The sequence below is a fragment of the Zalophus californianus genome, chromosome 3 (genome assembly GCF_009762305.2).
Source record: "Zalophus californianus isolate mZalCal1 chromosome 3, mZalCal1.pri.v2, whole genome shotgun sequence".
Classification (NCBI taxonomy): Eukaryota; Metazoa; Chordata; class Mammalia; order Carnivora; family Otariidae; genus Zalophus; species Zalophus californianus.
In genome coordinates, this window is record NC_045597.1 from 167,961,599 (window position 1) to 167,976,221 (window position 14,623).

Below are 14,623 nucleotides of genomic sequence, written 5' to 3' on the forward strand. Positions count from 1 at the left end.
CCACACACAACCACCCACCCACACACACACACACACACACAAGAACAATTCAACTTTGATAAAGTTATCCAGAGTTCTGTAGTTAGAAATATTTTTTAAACAAACCTCTTAATTTTTAGCACATATGTATGTTTATGGGATTTGGAGGAATGAAATTGTATTTGAACTTCACATATAAAGACGGGGAGCATGAGATGGGAACTGTTCACTGAGGGAGACCAAAATCTTTCCAAAGCTTTGGCCCTGGAAGCATGACATTGTGCTCCTCAGTGGGCAGACGTGGAGTCATGGCTTTCTTTACTGTCTCCCCAGAACCTCCAACCTTCTCTTCCACTTCACAATTCTCAGAGTGGTCTGCTGACAGGGAAAGTATCCTGAGAAATGAATTATTAAAAACTCTGTACACAATAGAGTGGAACCCTGGGAGAGAAGAGTACACTTTGACAAGGAAAGAGGAGGAAGCCTAGCAGAGGTGGTCGTGGAGGAGAAGTACGTGAGATGGGAAAATTAAGGATCCTGCAGAAATGGAAGACAATCACCCCACCACACACACACACACACACACACACTTCATAACAACAACAACAACAACAAAAAAGCACCCAGAAGACATTGCTCTGAACAAGAAGCTTAGTTAGCCTCAAAAAAACTGAATCAGCTGTCTCTGTTGCTGTTCTCTCCCAGAAGCAAGGGCACCACTTCAAGCAACATACCCTGTGCATTTCCACCTCCTTCTTGCTGCCATGCTCAGGGCTCTGACATGCCCAACCTTCTCTTAGCGCTTTCTCTCCCAGGGTTGCACTTGCTGGTTTGGAGGGTTGATTGTACCTGTGTATAATCACTGCTGCCCACCCCCAGGCTTTCCACACCTGACTCCTCTTTTCCAAACACACCGAACATTTCTGACGACTTTCTGTGCAGGTGTGAAATCTGGGGATTTGGATTTTGATTCACTGCTTAGAGGTAATTTAAAGTAAGTAATACGCTTTCTTTCCTAGTTTGGCTAAGGCATGACAGTGGAAGGTTTTTTGTTTGTGGGTTTTTTGTGGGTTTTTTTGTTGTTGTTTTGTTCCTAAAGACTTTTTTAATTTAATTTAATTAATTAGTTGATTTATTTTTTTAAAGATTTTATTTATTTATTCATGAGAGACAGAGAGAGAGAGAGAGAGAGAGAGGCAGAGGGAGAAGCAGGCTCTCAAGGAGCAGGGAGGGGAGCCCGATGCGGGACTCGATCCCAGGACTCCGGGATCATGACCTGAGCCGAAGGCAGACGCTTAACCATCTGAGCCACCCAGGCGCCCAAGACTTTTTTTTATTTTAGAGAGAAGAGAATGAGTGCAAGCTGGGAGGACAGAGGGGAAGGGAGAGGGAGAAAGAATCCAAAGCAGATTCCATGCTGAGCAGGGACCCAAGCAGAGCTCAATCCCCCAAATGTATCATAACCTGAGCCTAAACCAAGAGTCCCACACTTACCTAACTGAGCCACCCGGGTGCCCTATGGTGGAAGGTTTTCTTTGCTCTCTCTCTTTTTTTTTTATCTGTTACACTGAAAAATGTGGGGAAATGTTGAAATTCAGGTGGTATCATCATATGGCAAACTGAAGTTCAAAACGAGAATTTTGAAAAAAAAAAAACAAAAAAAAACCCAAAAAAACAGTATCAGGAAGGAAAAGTTAGAAAATGTATTCATTCAAAATAATTTGTTGATTCTTCTTTCTTTGCCTTCTTATCTTATGATTATGCTGTGCTTTTCGAGTTAAGTCTATGTTTTCCCGGAGCCCTCACCGACAAAAGAGAGAAGTTATGCTCGAAGGGTATAGCAGGGTATATCTTCTGCTTTGGGTTTAGGAATAAAACCATCTGAACCTTGGTTGGTGAGGAAGGAATAAAAGGGGTGAGCACTAATGTGGGAATAGCTAACTAACAACTTGGTAGACTGCAGAACTTCAGTCATGGAAACTCGTCTGTAAAATGTTATTTACAAAAGCGGGTCTGAGTTTGAACTCTGCCCTGAGTGATTTATACAATCTAGGTACTAGGCTGCTCACTAATACCTTTCTGTCCCTACCGCTTTGCTTCTAGGCTGCCCACATGCTCCGTAAGGTCACCGTTATTAGGGAGAGTCAGGAAAACAGAAGTCTGACCTGTTTAATGTAAGTTAAGTTTAAAAAAACAGAATTCGTTTCTTCAGCTGTTTTACACGTGCTTTCCATAGGTTGCAAATGTAATTTTTTCCAAACTTCCATGGATAATATTTTCTGGCAGTTTTTCAAGGAAAACAAAAGTGGGTTCTAATTGATTTCATTAGTTCCCTACCCTATAATAATCAGAAATTATAAATAGAAATATATAATGAATGCTATAAGATAATAATATAGTATACTATATATCTAATATAATAAATAATCATAAATTATTTGCATAACTGTAGGTGATCTGAAGGCTTACCTTCACAGTAGTTTGTCCCTGTGCCTTTCAGGTAACTTCATTTTACCTTATTCTTACTAGATTTTCAGTTAAGCTTGACAAAGAGAAACAACTTTGAGGAAAAGCAAAAATCATGAATCCTACTTTTTTATTTTTAATTTAATAAATATAGGTTATGATCTGTACAATATTTTCACCAGAACAAATAAGAAAGAAATTAATTAATATTGAGAGAAAGATAATGGAACAATAAGTAACTGTCATTGTGTGGGATGTTGACATTTAAAGGATTTAAAGGATATTATTTTTTTAGTATGTTAATTGAACTATCTACAAGGAACAGCTCGAGGAAGATTCAAATTAAATTTGTCGATGTTTTACAAAATATCCATGGATGTTATTAACTCTCATTACTTATAATGGCATAGCCACACTTATAACGGACATAAACTAGCAGCTATTCAAACTTGCTCTTTCTTCACAGAGTAATAATGGGATTTAGATAATCCACCCCTCTCCAATAACACTGATATGACTAAGGAAAAGATAATTCTCAACTCATCTCATCCAGGTCCATAGTAATTTCTTTCCCCCATACCCCAAAACCTAGGCTAATGCTAATCAAATATGGTACTTCCCTAAGGGAAATACTTTTCTAGAGTGCCTTACATTTAAGTAAAGATAAATGTCATTATTTATTCCAGTGTGAGTCAGGTATTACTTGTGTTCAAATGTATCCTATCTGCATTCTATTTTGTCAATAATTTTTGATATCATATTACCACATCTATTTTATAGTTAATGAAACTGAGGTACTCAATGGCCATATGATGACACTTAAAATCCTAGAACCGTCTGTCTAAAACAGACTGTTTAAAACACAAGATCTGCCCCTGGTAAAGGCTTTCACCTGTTCTGAGGAATACTCGATAATTAAAGCTGTGTTTATTTTCTTCCTGTTATTAGCTTTTTTTGTACTCGGGCACCCACTGAAGACACAGTAATTATTTTCTGGACCAGAAATATAGATAATAATATGGAGCCCCCAGAACTTCTTATTCCTTTGATAATTACAAAGCTTCTTTCATTTGGTTTCTTGTGTGGAAGAGAACATTTATGACATTAATGGACTGACTTAATTAAAACACTGACAAGCTACTCTTTTCCTTTGAGAAAACATTTTATTCATTTTCTTAAATGTATGTGGACCTGTGCCTGGCAGGTTCATTTCTCCAGCGCTTTTTTTTTTTTGACATTGTAACACTGTTGAGTGGTTAACAGTGAGTATTCTAGAAACCTTTTGAAAGTTACACAGAAGACATACCAATGTGCCACCTTTCCTACTATGAATAGATACAAACTGGGGGAAGATACATCAGTAGGTTTTTTGTTTTTGTTTTGTTTTTTTTTTTTTATTTCAAATCCACTCTATTATCACCATTCAAAATACAGAATACAAGTGTTAAAAAGCATTTGTGTGCTGATATTATGATGTGGGAGTAGTGATTTCCATAAATTTCAGGCCTGAGGTCATTCTTAAGAAATGTGTATGTACAATTGTATGGCATTTTAAGGAAGAGTTAGCGATCCTCTTTTTTTTTTTTAAGATTTTATTTATTTATTTGAGAGAGAGAGAGAACGAGAGATAGAAAGCACGAGAGGGAAGAGGGTCAGAGGGAGAAGCAGACTCCCTGCTGAGCAGGAAGCCCGATGTGGGACTCGATCCCGGGACTCCAGGATCATGACCTGAGCCGAAGGCAGTCGCTTAACCAACTGAGCCACCCAGGCGCCCTAGCGATCCTCTTTTTAAATCTGTCAGGATTTCTTCCTTTCAACCACAGCAACTCATACTCTCTACTCTAACAGTTGCTATTACAAAAGTACATCAGTAGTTTACTGGACTGACACCTCTTTTTCCTTAAAGAGCAATTAATACAACCTTGTAGTCTAATATTCAGGAAGTTCTTTAGTTTTAATAAATGAAGAAGAATGATGTTCTGAATACCTATTTCATGGTAACTTACATCAATATCCATAAACAGCATCTCCATTTAGACTTGGGGGCTCTGTTTAGCTATAAGGAGACAGAATAACATATTGGAGGGCGCCTGGGTGGCTCAGTTGGTTAAGTGACTGCCTTCGGCTCGGGTCATGATCCTGGAGTCCCGGGATCGAGTCCCACATCCGGCTCCCTGCTCAGCAGGGATCTGCTTCTCCCTCTGACCCTCTTCCTTCTTGTGCTCTCTATCTCTCATTCTCTCTCTCTCAAATAAATAAATAAAATCTTTTAAAAAAATAAAATAAATAACATATTGGAAAGGGCACTGAACTAAAACTAAAGAAAACCAACATCTGGTCTGGATTCTGATACAAATTCTCTGGACCTCATCTGCAAAATAAGAACTTTCATCCAAATAACTTCCAAAGTCCTTTCTAATTCTGGCACATATCAATATGGTCTCTTTCTACTGAACATGGAAAAAATGTTTGAATCTCAAGGAGGTGTTCCCTGACCTAAACTATTATGAGGTATCAAATGTTTTACCAAAGGAACTTGAGAATTCTTCACAAGAGTTTAAAAAGGGAAAATCGTCTCCCTAGGCTAAGGTACATGCACACTTCCAAAAGCACACGAGGGTGAGGCACTAGAGGAACTTCCAAGGTCCCTGACCAGAAAATTCTCAATTTCACTTGCAACAGTTCATTGTAAAAATGAAAATCATATTCTAGAATACTGGATCTGCTGGGTGGATAAATGTGCTTAGTGTAGTTAGCTCCATTGACAATGGGAGACTCCTCCTGCTCTTGCCTGATGCTCTTCAGGCGATGGTGTCTCTATTTGGATATTTACTCAAATCATGGAAGACACTTCTCTAAATTGGCTGCATGGCTATTAACTTGGATAATCAATGACAATAGGAGAAGCTTTGGAGTACTTAAGAGTTAGGCAATTTACTAGATTATTTTCACATCAAATCCTTAGAACAACTATAGGAAGTAATATAATACAACGATGCTTTAGTCTTATCTATAAAATGGAAAAAAATTGTGAAGTTTTGTCAGAATCAGTGAGATGCTGCACATAATGCATCTTAATATTTGGTTTGTGCTAAGCCCTACACGAATTCAAATTTCTATGTAGGCACTTTGTAACTAAGGGCCAGCAGGATTCCCAATATCACACAGGGAGAGTTACAGTTCCTGTTCCCATCAGACAAAGCAAAAAAAAAAAAAAAAAGGCATAATATACAGCAGAGGTACAGTCTTCAGAAAGCTTCAAAGTCATCCATTAAATGTTCCTTTAAAGGTTCTAACTGACCCAACTCACGCAACATAACTACAAAGAGCAGGATTATTTAAAGGAATGTAAAAAACAAAACAAACGAACACACACACACACAAATCACCAAAATATAAAATTCACAATGTCTGGCATCCAATCAAGAATTATCAGGCATGTTATGAAGCAGGAAAATATGATTTATAATGATAATAAAAGCCAGGAAATGGACACAGACCCAGAAATAATAGCACTGATGGAATTGCAGACACAGATACTTAAAAAAGAGCGATTATAAATGTGTCCTGTAAGTTAAAGATGGTAAAGAAAAATGAGCATAAAGAGTAGAAAAATGTAAGATATAAAAAAGACTCAAGGGAACCTCTAGAGATATAACACATCGTATCTGAAATGAAAAGTGCTTTGGATAGGACCAAGAGTATATTAGATACTTCAGAAGGAAAGATCAATGAACTCAAAGATATGGCAAAATAAAGTATGCTAAAATAAAACGCAAGGAGGCATAAGACTGAAAAAATAGAGCCTGAGTAATTTGGGGGACAATATCAAGCAGTCTAATAAGTGTTTCCTTGGGATCCCAAAAGGTGATAGGTATTAAAAATATTAGAAAAAATTGTGACTTATAACTTCCAATTTAATGAAAACTATTAACGCACAGATCCAAGAAGATCAATGACCCTGAAGCAGAATAAACAAAAGTAAAACCACTCCAAGGCATAAAGTCATCAAATTGCTGAAACCAAATAATAAAAGGAAAATTTTAAATGCCATCAGAGAAAAGAGACACATTTTGTCCTGAGGAATAAACATAGCAGCTTTTTTACCAGAATCTAGGGAGGTGTAAAGACAACAGAGTGGCATAAGAATATTTCATAATGCTGAAGCAACTATAGAAAAAAGCAGGTTCAATGGTTCTAGGAGCTCCCAGAGGGACAATATTAGTTTACGATCCTGCCATCCAGTGTGGAAAACCAGCTTTCACATAACACATCACATTGAAGTGGGGCACCTGAGCGGCTCAGTCGGTTAAGTGTCCAAGTCTTGATCTCAGCTCAGGTCTTGATCTCAGGGTTGTGAGTTCCAGCCCTGTGTTGGGCTCCACATTTGGCATGGAACCTACTTAAAAAGAAATTTAAAAAAATAATTTAGTTATTTTGTCTACTTTCAGAATCTAACTCCATTGGCTATAATAAAATTCGAGAAGGTGAAGATGTCTGCATATTTTGTGCAGTGATATATTCCAGTCACTTAGAACGGTACTGGGCAAAGAATCGTATAAACGTTGAGTAAGAGTAAACTTTTCTTTCGGAATCATAATAGTAAAAGATTAAAGTTTAATTTCTCTGTTGAGAAGGTTTTGTAATGATGGTGATTTAATTCCAGTTTAGATAGTTGAGGTGTACTTTGTCCTGATGGAAATGACTTAAAAATAATAGGAAGAAGACAATGTTTAAGACAGATTTTAGAAATTAGGTATTACCTAGAGTGGGACTGTGGAAAGAAATATTCAATTATTTTAGCTGCTGCTTTATGTTCTTTTTATGTTCTTAAGGTGAGTTAATTGTCTCGACATTAAGATGATAGTAGTCTTTGAAATAAATTTCTCTAAGGATCAATAGTTCCCTGTTAAAGTCATTTGCATATGAATGAACAGTTAATTTATCTGCTAAACTAAATAATAATCTGAGAAAACAACAGCAAGTCTAGCCTACCTTTTGTTTGGTATCCTAATTTTCAGTTTAAAATAAAAAAGAATTGTAAAACCAGTCTTGCTATTTTGCACTTGCTGACACTTCTCTCTCCTTGTTTAGTGATGAATAGAATTTTGTGTGTTACAGATGACCTCTAAAGTCTCTGGAATTTCTAAACTGAGCACCCTCATTTTGTAGAAAAAGGAAACCAGAGAGATTTTGCGAGTTACTTACTACTGTAGCTCTAATTATATACGAAATGTATTTTAGTTATACATTATGTTATTATATATCACAACCTATATATTTTCAAATATAGTGTCACACATTCTGTTGTGGGGTTTTAGCAGCCAACATTGCTTTAATTTTAGAAAGCTGTACAAAGTTTCTGTTCTAGCAGCCAATATATTTTGAGTTTTCCTATTGGAAACAAACAAATAAAAAAAAAAAAACCTCTGCTATTTTTTAGATATCTAGGCCAACCAGATAAGTATTTTTTTCACTTTCCTTCTCAGAAAAAATATGCAGACTATTTTATTAAGGTTTGATTTACATAACTACTTATTTAATGTTGACATACAAAAAGCTCTTCGAGGAAAAAGAAAACAATTGACAAAGATTTCTTCTGGGCTACAATATTGATTTTCTTATTTATATTCTGTCAAAGGGCTGATGTTTCTTAGACGTGAATGAGAACAGCACAAACAAATGGAAGACAAGATAGGAATCATGACTTTTTTGTAATGTTCATTGGCTTATGTTTTTATTTTGCTTAGGCCTTAATTTTTTTTTTTTTTTTTTTTTGAGTCAGAAGTGTGCTATTGTTCCTGCCTTAACAGTTAGTGACTCGTTGGTAAAGAAAAGTAATGGCTAAATTTTTTTCCAATAAAAAATATTCAGCAATCTTGCTCCCTGAGTATTTTTTAAATTTCTTTTCTCTCAGTTTTATTGAATTACTTGAAATCAGATATTTAAAATGTATTACGTTTTAATCCGTTGGCAAAAAAAAAAATAGTTTTGCAACTTCAAAATAGGAAAAATAACCTTACATCTTTAATTGTAACTTTATTTTCTCCTCAGGCATTATGGGGTCAGAATTCTTTTTCAGTATTTATATATAAATATATAATCACAGATGTATTTAGAATTCAAACATCTTTAAATCCATTGGATGCAAGGCACCTCTTCTTCTTTTCTTCCTGACTTGAAATTGGAAATTTTACTTTATTTTTAGCATCTCTTTCATCATGCTGGTGGATTTTTTTACCCAAGTTTTGTATAGTCTGCGTTTCACATCTGCTATCACAAACTGCTCAAGGGTGAATTGTCTTTCAGTTATGTTCTGCTATTAGCATGAGTGCTACAAATTTACTAAAAGCAAATAGCTATATTAAATTGCAGATGGTTTGTAAGATCTTGATGAACGATATCTGTGAGAGTCACTCCTGCCTCAGCTGATTACTATTCAGGCTAATTGTACTTGGTATTTCTCGGCATGGCTCGTTTGAGAACCTTGGTCCTTCTCTGTGATCAGTGTTGGGGGACTGCCACTGCCTCTTATGGAAACAAAGTCAATTACAGAATTTCATTGTATAGCCTATGATTTAGAGCAGAAATATAATTTGTTGGCTCTAATATTTAATCCTCAGGAGGCCTTAAAAATACTTCAGGAAAGAATACAATTACTCGGAAATTCATTATTTGATGCTTGTTTTGGGAACATAAACGCTGATCAAAGGCTCAAATAATAAAGCAGTCAGTTGGAAGAAAGTTCACCGCATTCTTTTGGGAAAACATGCTGTAAGCCTTTAGAAGAAAGAGGCTGGTCATTCAAGTTTTTCATATTCTCTTGCCATACTTAATACTGCATGTTTATTTTACAGGGCTTAATTCCCATTTTACTCTGCATTGTTTTCTCGTGGACTGATTTTTGTGTTTTGTTTTTTTCCCAAACAGCCTGGAGATAAAACTTAAGTGCCAACACTTTGGGGGGCAGGTGGGGTGAAACATTATATTCTTGCTAAGAGTTTGTGCCCAGTGTCTCCACACTATTTGTCTTTTTCTGATCATACGGTAATAAAGTCTTTCACCTGATTTCCTAACTAATATATAAATTGATGCTATTCATTTTCAGTCTCCTGGAAAGTTTTAGTTAAAAAGGAATCTACTCAGCTCTAAGCTTTGCATGTCAGAAGATAGAGGGTAAAGTTGAAATTTAAAAAGTATATGAATAACTGACCTAATCCTCAATGAGTTAAGAAAAATAAACCAATAAATCCCTAATTTCATCTTCAAATAATGAGCATAAGGGACCATTTAAAAACCTTCAAACCAGAGCCCCAAACTGAAATCAGCTTCTGGACCAGACTGTGAATTTGTCCCAGTCCAGTTTTAGCACATTCTCTTTGCCAGCTTTTCAAAACCCCATTTCCTGGGCCCACTGTTCATGAGCTAAATCTCTGGTTGTCCAGAACTTTCCATGTGGTATCCACCTCCATTCCTGTTCTCTTTGGCATGGCGCCATGATCCAATGTTTCCAGACTTTATCACAACAAAATCTATCAGGCCTATGTTTCATTCTCTCAAGATCTTTTCATAGGGAATTAGCTAGCTGTCCCGGGAAATCCATTTACACTGATACATAAAAGGATGTCAATTTTATTATGTACTGTGGTTAGTAGGTAAGGTATTTGCATTTTATTTATTTATTTTTTAAATTTTATTAATTTATTTGAGAGAGAGGGAGGAGGGGCAGAAAGAGAGGGAGAGAAGCAGGCTCCCCCCCATTGAGTGGGGAGCCCAATACAGGGCCTGATCCCAGGACCCTGGGATCATGACCTGAACAGAAGGCAGCCACTTAACTGACTGAGCCACCCAGGTGCCCCAAGGTATTTGCATTTTAAAGGGCATTGTGTCACAATATCTAAAACCAATGGTTTTCAAATATTTATTTATTTTTATTGTTATTACCTAGTAAAAAGCCTCTGTTTTCAAATAAGGTTTATATAAAACAGATACAAGTGAAATGCTCTGGTTGAAGTGGGGAAAGAAGATCAGGGGCACTCCGCCTTTCCTTCTACTTGCTGTCTGAGTGACCCCAGAGCATCTTTGAGGAATTCCTACAGTTCTCGACAGCCTACAAACCATCCCATTAGTGCAGTGGGGTAATTAATGGTGAGAATGTTAGGCATGTGGCTAGCACTTTTAGACCAGTACTTTTCAATGGGGGGGTGGGGTTGTCCCCCACAGGGATGTTTGGCAATATCTGAAGACATTTTCAGCTGTCATAACATGGGGGAAGGTGGGAGGGGAGTGCTCCTGGCATCCAGTGGGTAACACACAGGGATGTTGCTAAATATCCTACCTACAATGTACAGGAAAGCTACCCACGGCAGAGAGCGTTTTGGTCTAAAATGTCAAATAGTGCTGAGGTTGGAAAACCTGCTTTAAAGAGAGTAGGGCACCAGGAGCTGCTGGGGGAGGGTGGGGTTGCTCTTGCTGGGGAGGAAAGAAGACTCCAGCCCCTGGAAGTCAGAGCCTTAACAGCCAAGCAAGCAGGGCTTGCCCAGGGAGGGGAAAGTAGAGGAGGCAGAGGCTTTGTAAGACTGAAGGAATTTAAAATTTTGTTACATTTGCACATTAACTAGCAGCTAGATCCAAACAATAAGTTTAGCACTTAACAAAGTTATTAGTTAAGTAGAAAGTTACCCTGTGGGTGGAAACCACCAGTGAGTCACCTCATGAATTTCAAAAGTGGGTCTCCACCCTGTGCAGTGAGAGGCACCCCAGCTGAGGCCTGGAGAGGACCCTGGTCCAGCCCAGTCTCCAGGGAGCAGAGTGGAGGCCGGTGCCTAAACCCGGCTTCCTCAAGGGCCAACGTCCCATCACCCTTCCTCAAGTGTTAGCAATATCTGCTATACCCACTTGTCAGCCCATAGGGTCCATGGAGAGGTTCTTCTCTTACAGGGAAATCCCATCTTACTTTAAACGTACTATGGAGAAGGCAGGTTCTTCCCCATGTTCCAGATTCTCACACCAAGAAAATGCTCTCGAATTGAAACGTCTCATGCTGGGGTCCATTCTGACCTCAGACTCAGTCACTACCCGGCTCTAGATCGTCTTGAAGTTTTAAAAAGATAACTAAAATATTTCATTGCAATTATTAATTCGGTTAAGGGCTTTTGTTCAGTTCCAAATTCCTAAATAGGCTTCATTTAAAGGCCCCAGAGGCATCAAGTGACAGTTTTAACGCGGGTCATCAATTCGAAAACACTGGCGAGTCTAAGAAAAAAACATACAATAAGTCCCCAACCCCACCCCCGCAGTCATTATGTAGAAAAAGAGAGAGAAAATCCCCTCCTCACCCCGCGGGCCCCTTTTGTGTTGTTCCTGCCCAACGCAGCAACCCTCCTGCTATATAGACGCGCGCGCCAGGGCGGCCCATCACTGACCTCCATCCACCAGCCATGGGGAAGGTGAGCCCAGCGCAGCTGCAGGCCGGGAGGGGGCCCCGCACGCCGGGAGGGGGCCCCGCACGCCGGGGCTGGGGGCCAGGCCTCTGAGCCTTTCCCTCCCTTGCCTTGCAGATCACCTTCTACGAGGACCGCGGCTTCCAGGGCCGCTGCTATGAGTGCAGCAGTGACCACCCGAACTGCAGCCCTACTTCAGCCGCTGCAACTCCATCCGCGTGGACAGCGGCTGCTGGATGCTGTATGAGCAGCCCAACTACGCGGGCCACCAGTACTTCCTGCGGCGCGGGGACTACCCCGACTACCAGCAGTGGCTGGGCTCAGCGACTCCATCCGCTCCTGCCGCCTCATCCCCCACGTGAGTCCGGCTCCCCGGCTCCTGCTGGGCCCTCCCGCCACCTCGGTGCTGCAGATGTGGCATTCTATGTTCTCCTTTCCTTTGTGAATATCTCTAGGGTTTTCTAACACTGAAAATGTTGCGCAATGCTTTTAATTTGAAAGTTTATTTTGCTTTGCTGAAATTCAACTCACCTCTACTGGGGAAAAGAAATGCAGGAATTCCCAGGGTCCGTGGCACAGGTGAGGAATAAGCAACGTGTAGATTCCAGCTCATCAGGTGGCCTGGGGCTAGTTCCTTGGGCTATTTCTCTCTCTCTTCATCTGTAAAATGGGGCCAATAAAAGCAGCTAATTCATAGGGTTGGAATAAGGATGAAAGGAGGGTAGCTAGCACATGGAGAGCTACCGCTTCCCCTGAATATTAACTATTATGATGATGAACATCAAGTTCCGGTTTTTGTTCACTCAGAACAAGTAACCAACAAGGTGATTCTGGCAGCTTCTGCAGAACCCACTGTTCCCCAAATCAACCCCAGCAGCCTGAAATCCCACAGTTGGGGATTCTCTAATCTATGACACAGTCCCCTGGAAAATGTACCACTTCTGCGAAGTGTGAAACCCGCTCAGGGGGTGTAATGCCTTGATGGACCCAGACGAGCATGAGGAGCCTGAGAATCCGGGCTTCTCCTTCCCCGTCCGGACTTTTCTAATTACAGACTTAAAGCTCCAGTCATTAGCTTCTCGTAAAAGAAGAAAAGGCTAGAATGGTTGCTCCATGTGCACCGGGCTGCTGTGAAGACCAAATTAAATGATGTACATGTGGGTCCTTTCCCAACCGTGGGGGATAGCTTATTAGCAGTCATTCATACTGCAGGACGATGCTTGTGAGAACTTCTAAAGAGCGTTCCGTGGTGGGAGCAGGAAGACAGTGAGACAATCGGCACCCTCTGGGAAGGCAGATAAAAGAAGAGCAAGCGCTCAAGGAAAGACAGACAGGATTTGCTCAGGACAAACAGCCTAACTTTCCATTTTTCTAAAGGTTGTATACTCCCTTGGTCCTGTGCAGGCCTCCTTCATGATCTTGAGCTTCCCTTTTTATTAATGACCTAAAAACTGTTTTGCGCATACGTTAGAGCTGAGAACTGAGATCATCTTTGTGATGGCTCTTGCTTCCCAGGATGTTAGAGTAGCAGGGCTTAAAGCAGAAGAGACTAAGGAACCACCTGCGCTGAAATGCCACAGCGCATCTGTGCCTCACTTTCCAGAAAGCAATTTGACTTCCTTTCTCCTTCGCCTCTTCTAATGCTATCAAGATTCAAAATAATGCCTTTTGCTAGGGATATGTTTGTCTTTTTATTTTAATATCTAATTATTTTTATATCATCCAAGGAGAACCCCAGACCACCAAAAGTCTATGAAGGATAGAGCAAAACAATTATATGCAAATTGTTACTTAAGAATGGTAGTGAATGGATCCAGTGTGTATGCTTCAAAAATGTTGTGCCCCCCCCAAGAAAAACCCTAGGGAGCACCATTCATATATTCATCCATATCATGGTCTATGTGAATGGTGGTTTTTTGTTTTTTGTTTTTTTTAGTTTTGCAGTATACAACCTATCCAACTGTACACAGCAGCCCTGGTATTGGTAGTCTCCTTCTTTAATTTGGTCACTTTTGTTATAGAAAAGATAAAGAGATGCCCATTCCCCCTGTGGGGTGTGTGGCTGGTTGCGAAGGGCTAGGTTTTCTGACTTTTCCTCATCTGCTGATTGCCGAACCCACAGACCAGTTCACACAGGATCAGGATCTACGAGCTAGAGGACTACAGAGGCCAGATGGTAGAGATCACCGAGGACTGCTCCTCGCTTCATGACCGCTTCCACTTCAGTGAGATCCACTCCTTCCACGTGCTGGAGGGCTGCTGGATCCTCTACGAGCTGCCCAGCTACCGGGGGCGGCAGTACCTGCTGAGACCAGGGGACTACAGGAGCTACCGCGACTGGGGGGCCACGAGTGCCCGAGTGGGCTCATTGAGAAGAGCCATGGATTCCTATTGAAATATTTTTACTCTACCCTATTCTCCATCTGGGAGCTAATAAAGTATTTCCTGTGTGTTTGATGCAGACACGTGGTCCTGTTTTCCTTTTAGGCTCAGCAGAAAGCAAGCTGGGAATAATGTGGATTTGCTTACACATATCGGTGGAACGGGTGGTATGGGGTAGCAGTTAAGAGCATAGCCTCTGGAGCTATGGACCAAATGCCTGGTCCAAATCCTTACCAGCTGTAGGTGATGGGGCAAGTTCCTTAGCATTTCTGTACCTCAGTTTCCCAACTTGTAAAACTTGGGGTAATAATATGCCCTTCATCTCATAAGGTTGTGACGTGGATTACATGAGT

General features: G+C 40.0%; 1 protein-coding gene across 1 annotated transcript; it reads left to right on the forward strand.

Annotated features, from left to right (window-relative positions):
* Nucleotides 1–11,885: 11,885 nt before the first annotated feature.
* On the forward strand, nt 11,886–14,283 carry LOC113920663 (gamma-crystallin F). The gene is given in 5 exon segments (XM_027590932.2): nt 11,886–11,894; nt 12,006–12,060; nt 12,063–12,200; nt 12,203–12,246; nt 14,011–14,283. Coding segments are annotated over 5 exon segments (519 nt in total).
* Nucleotides 14,284–14,623: the final 340 nt, after the last annotated feature.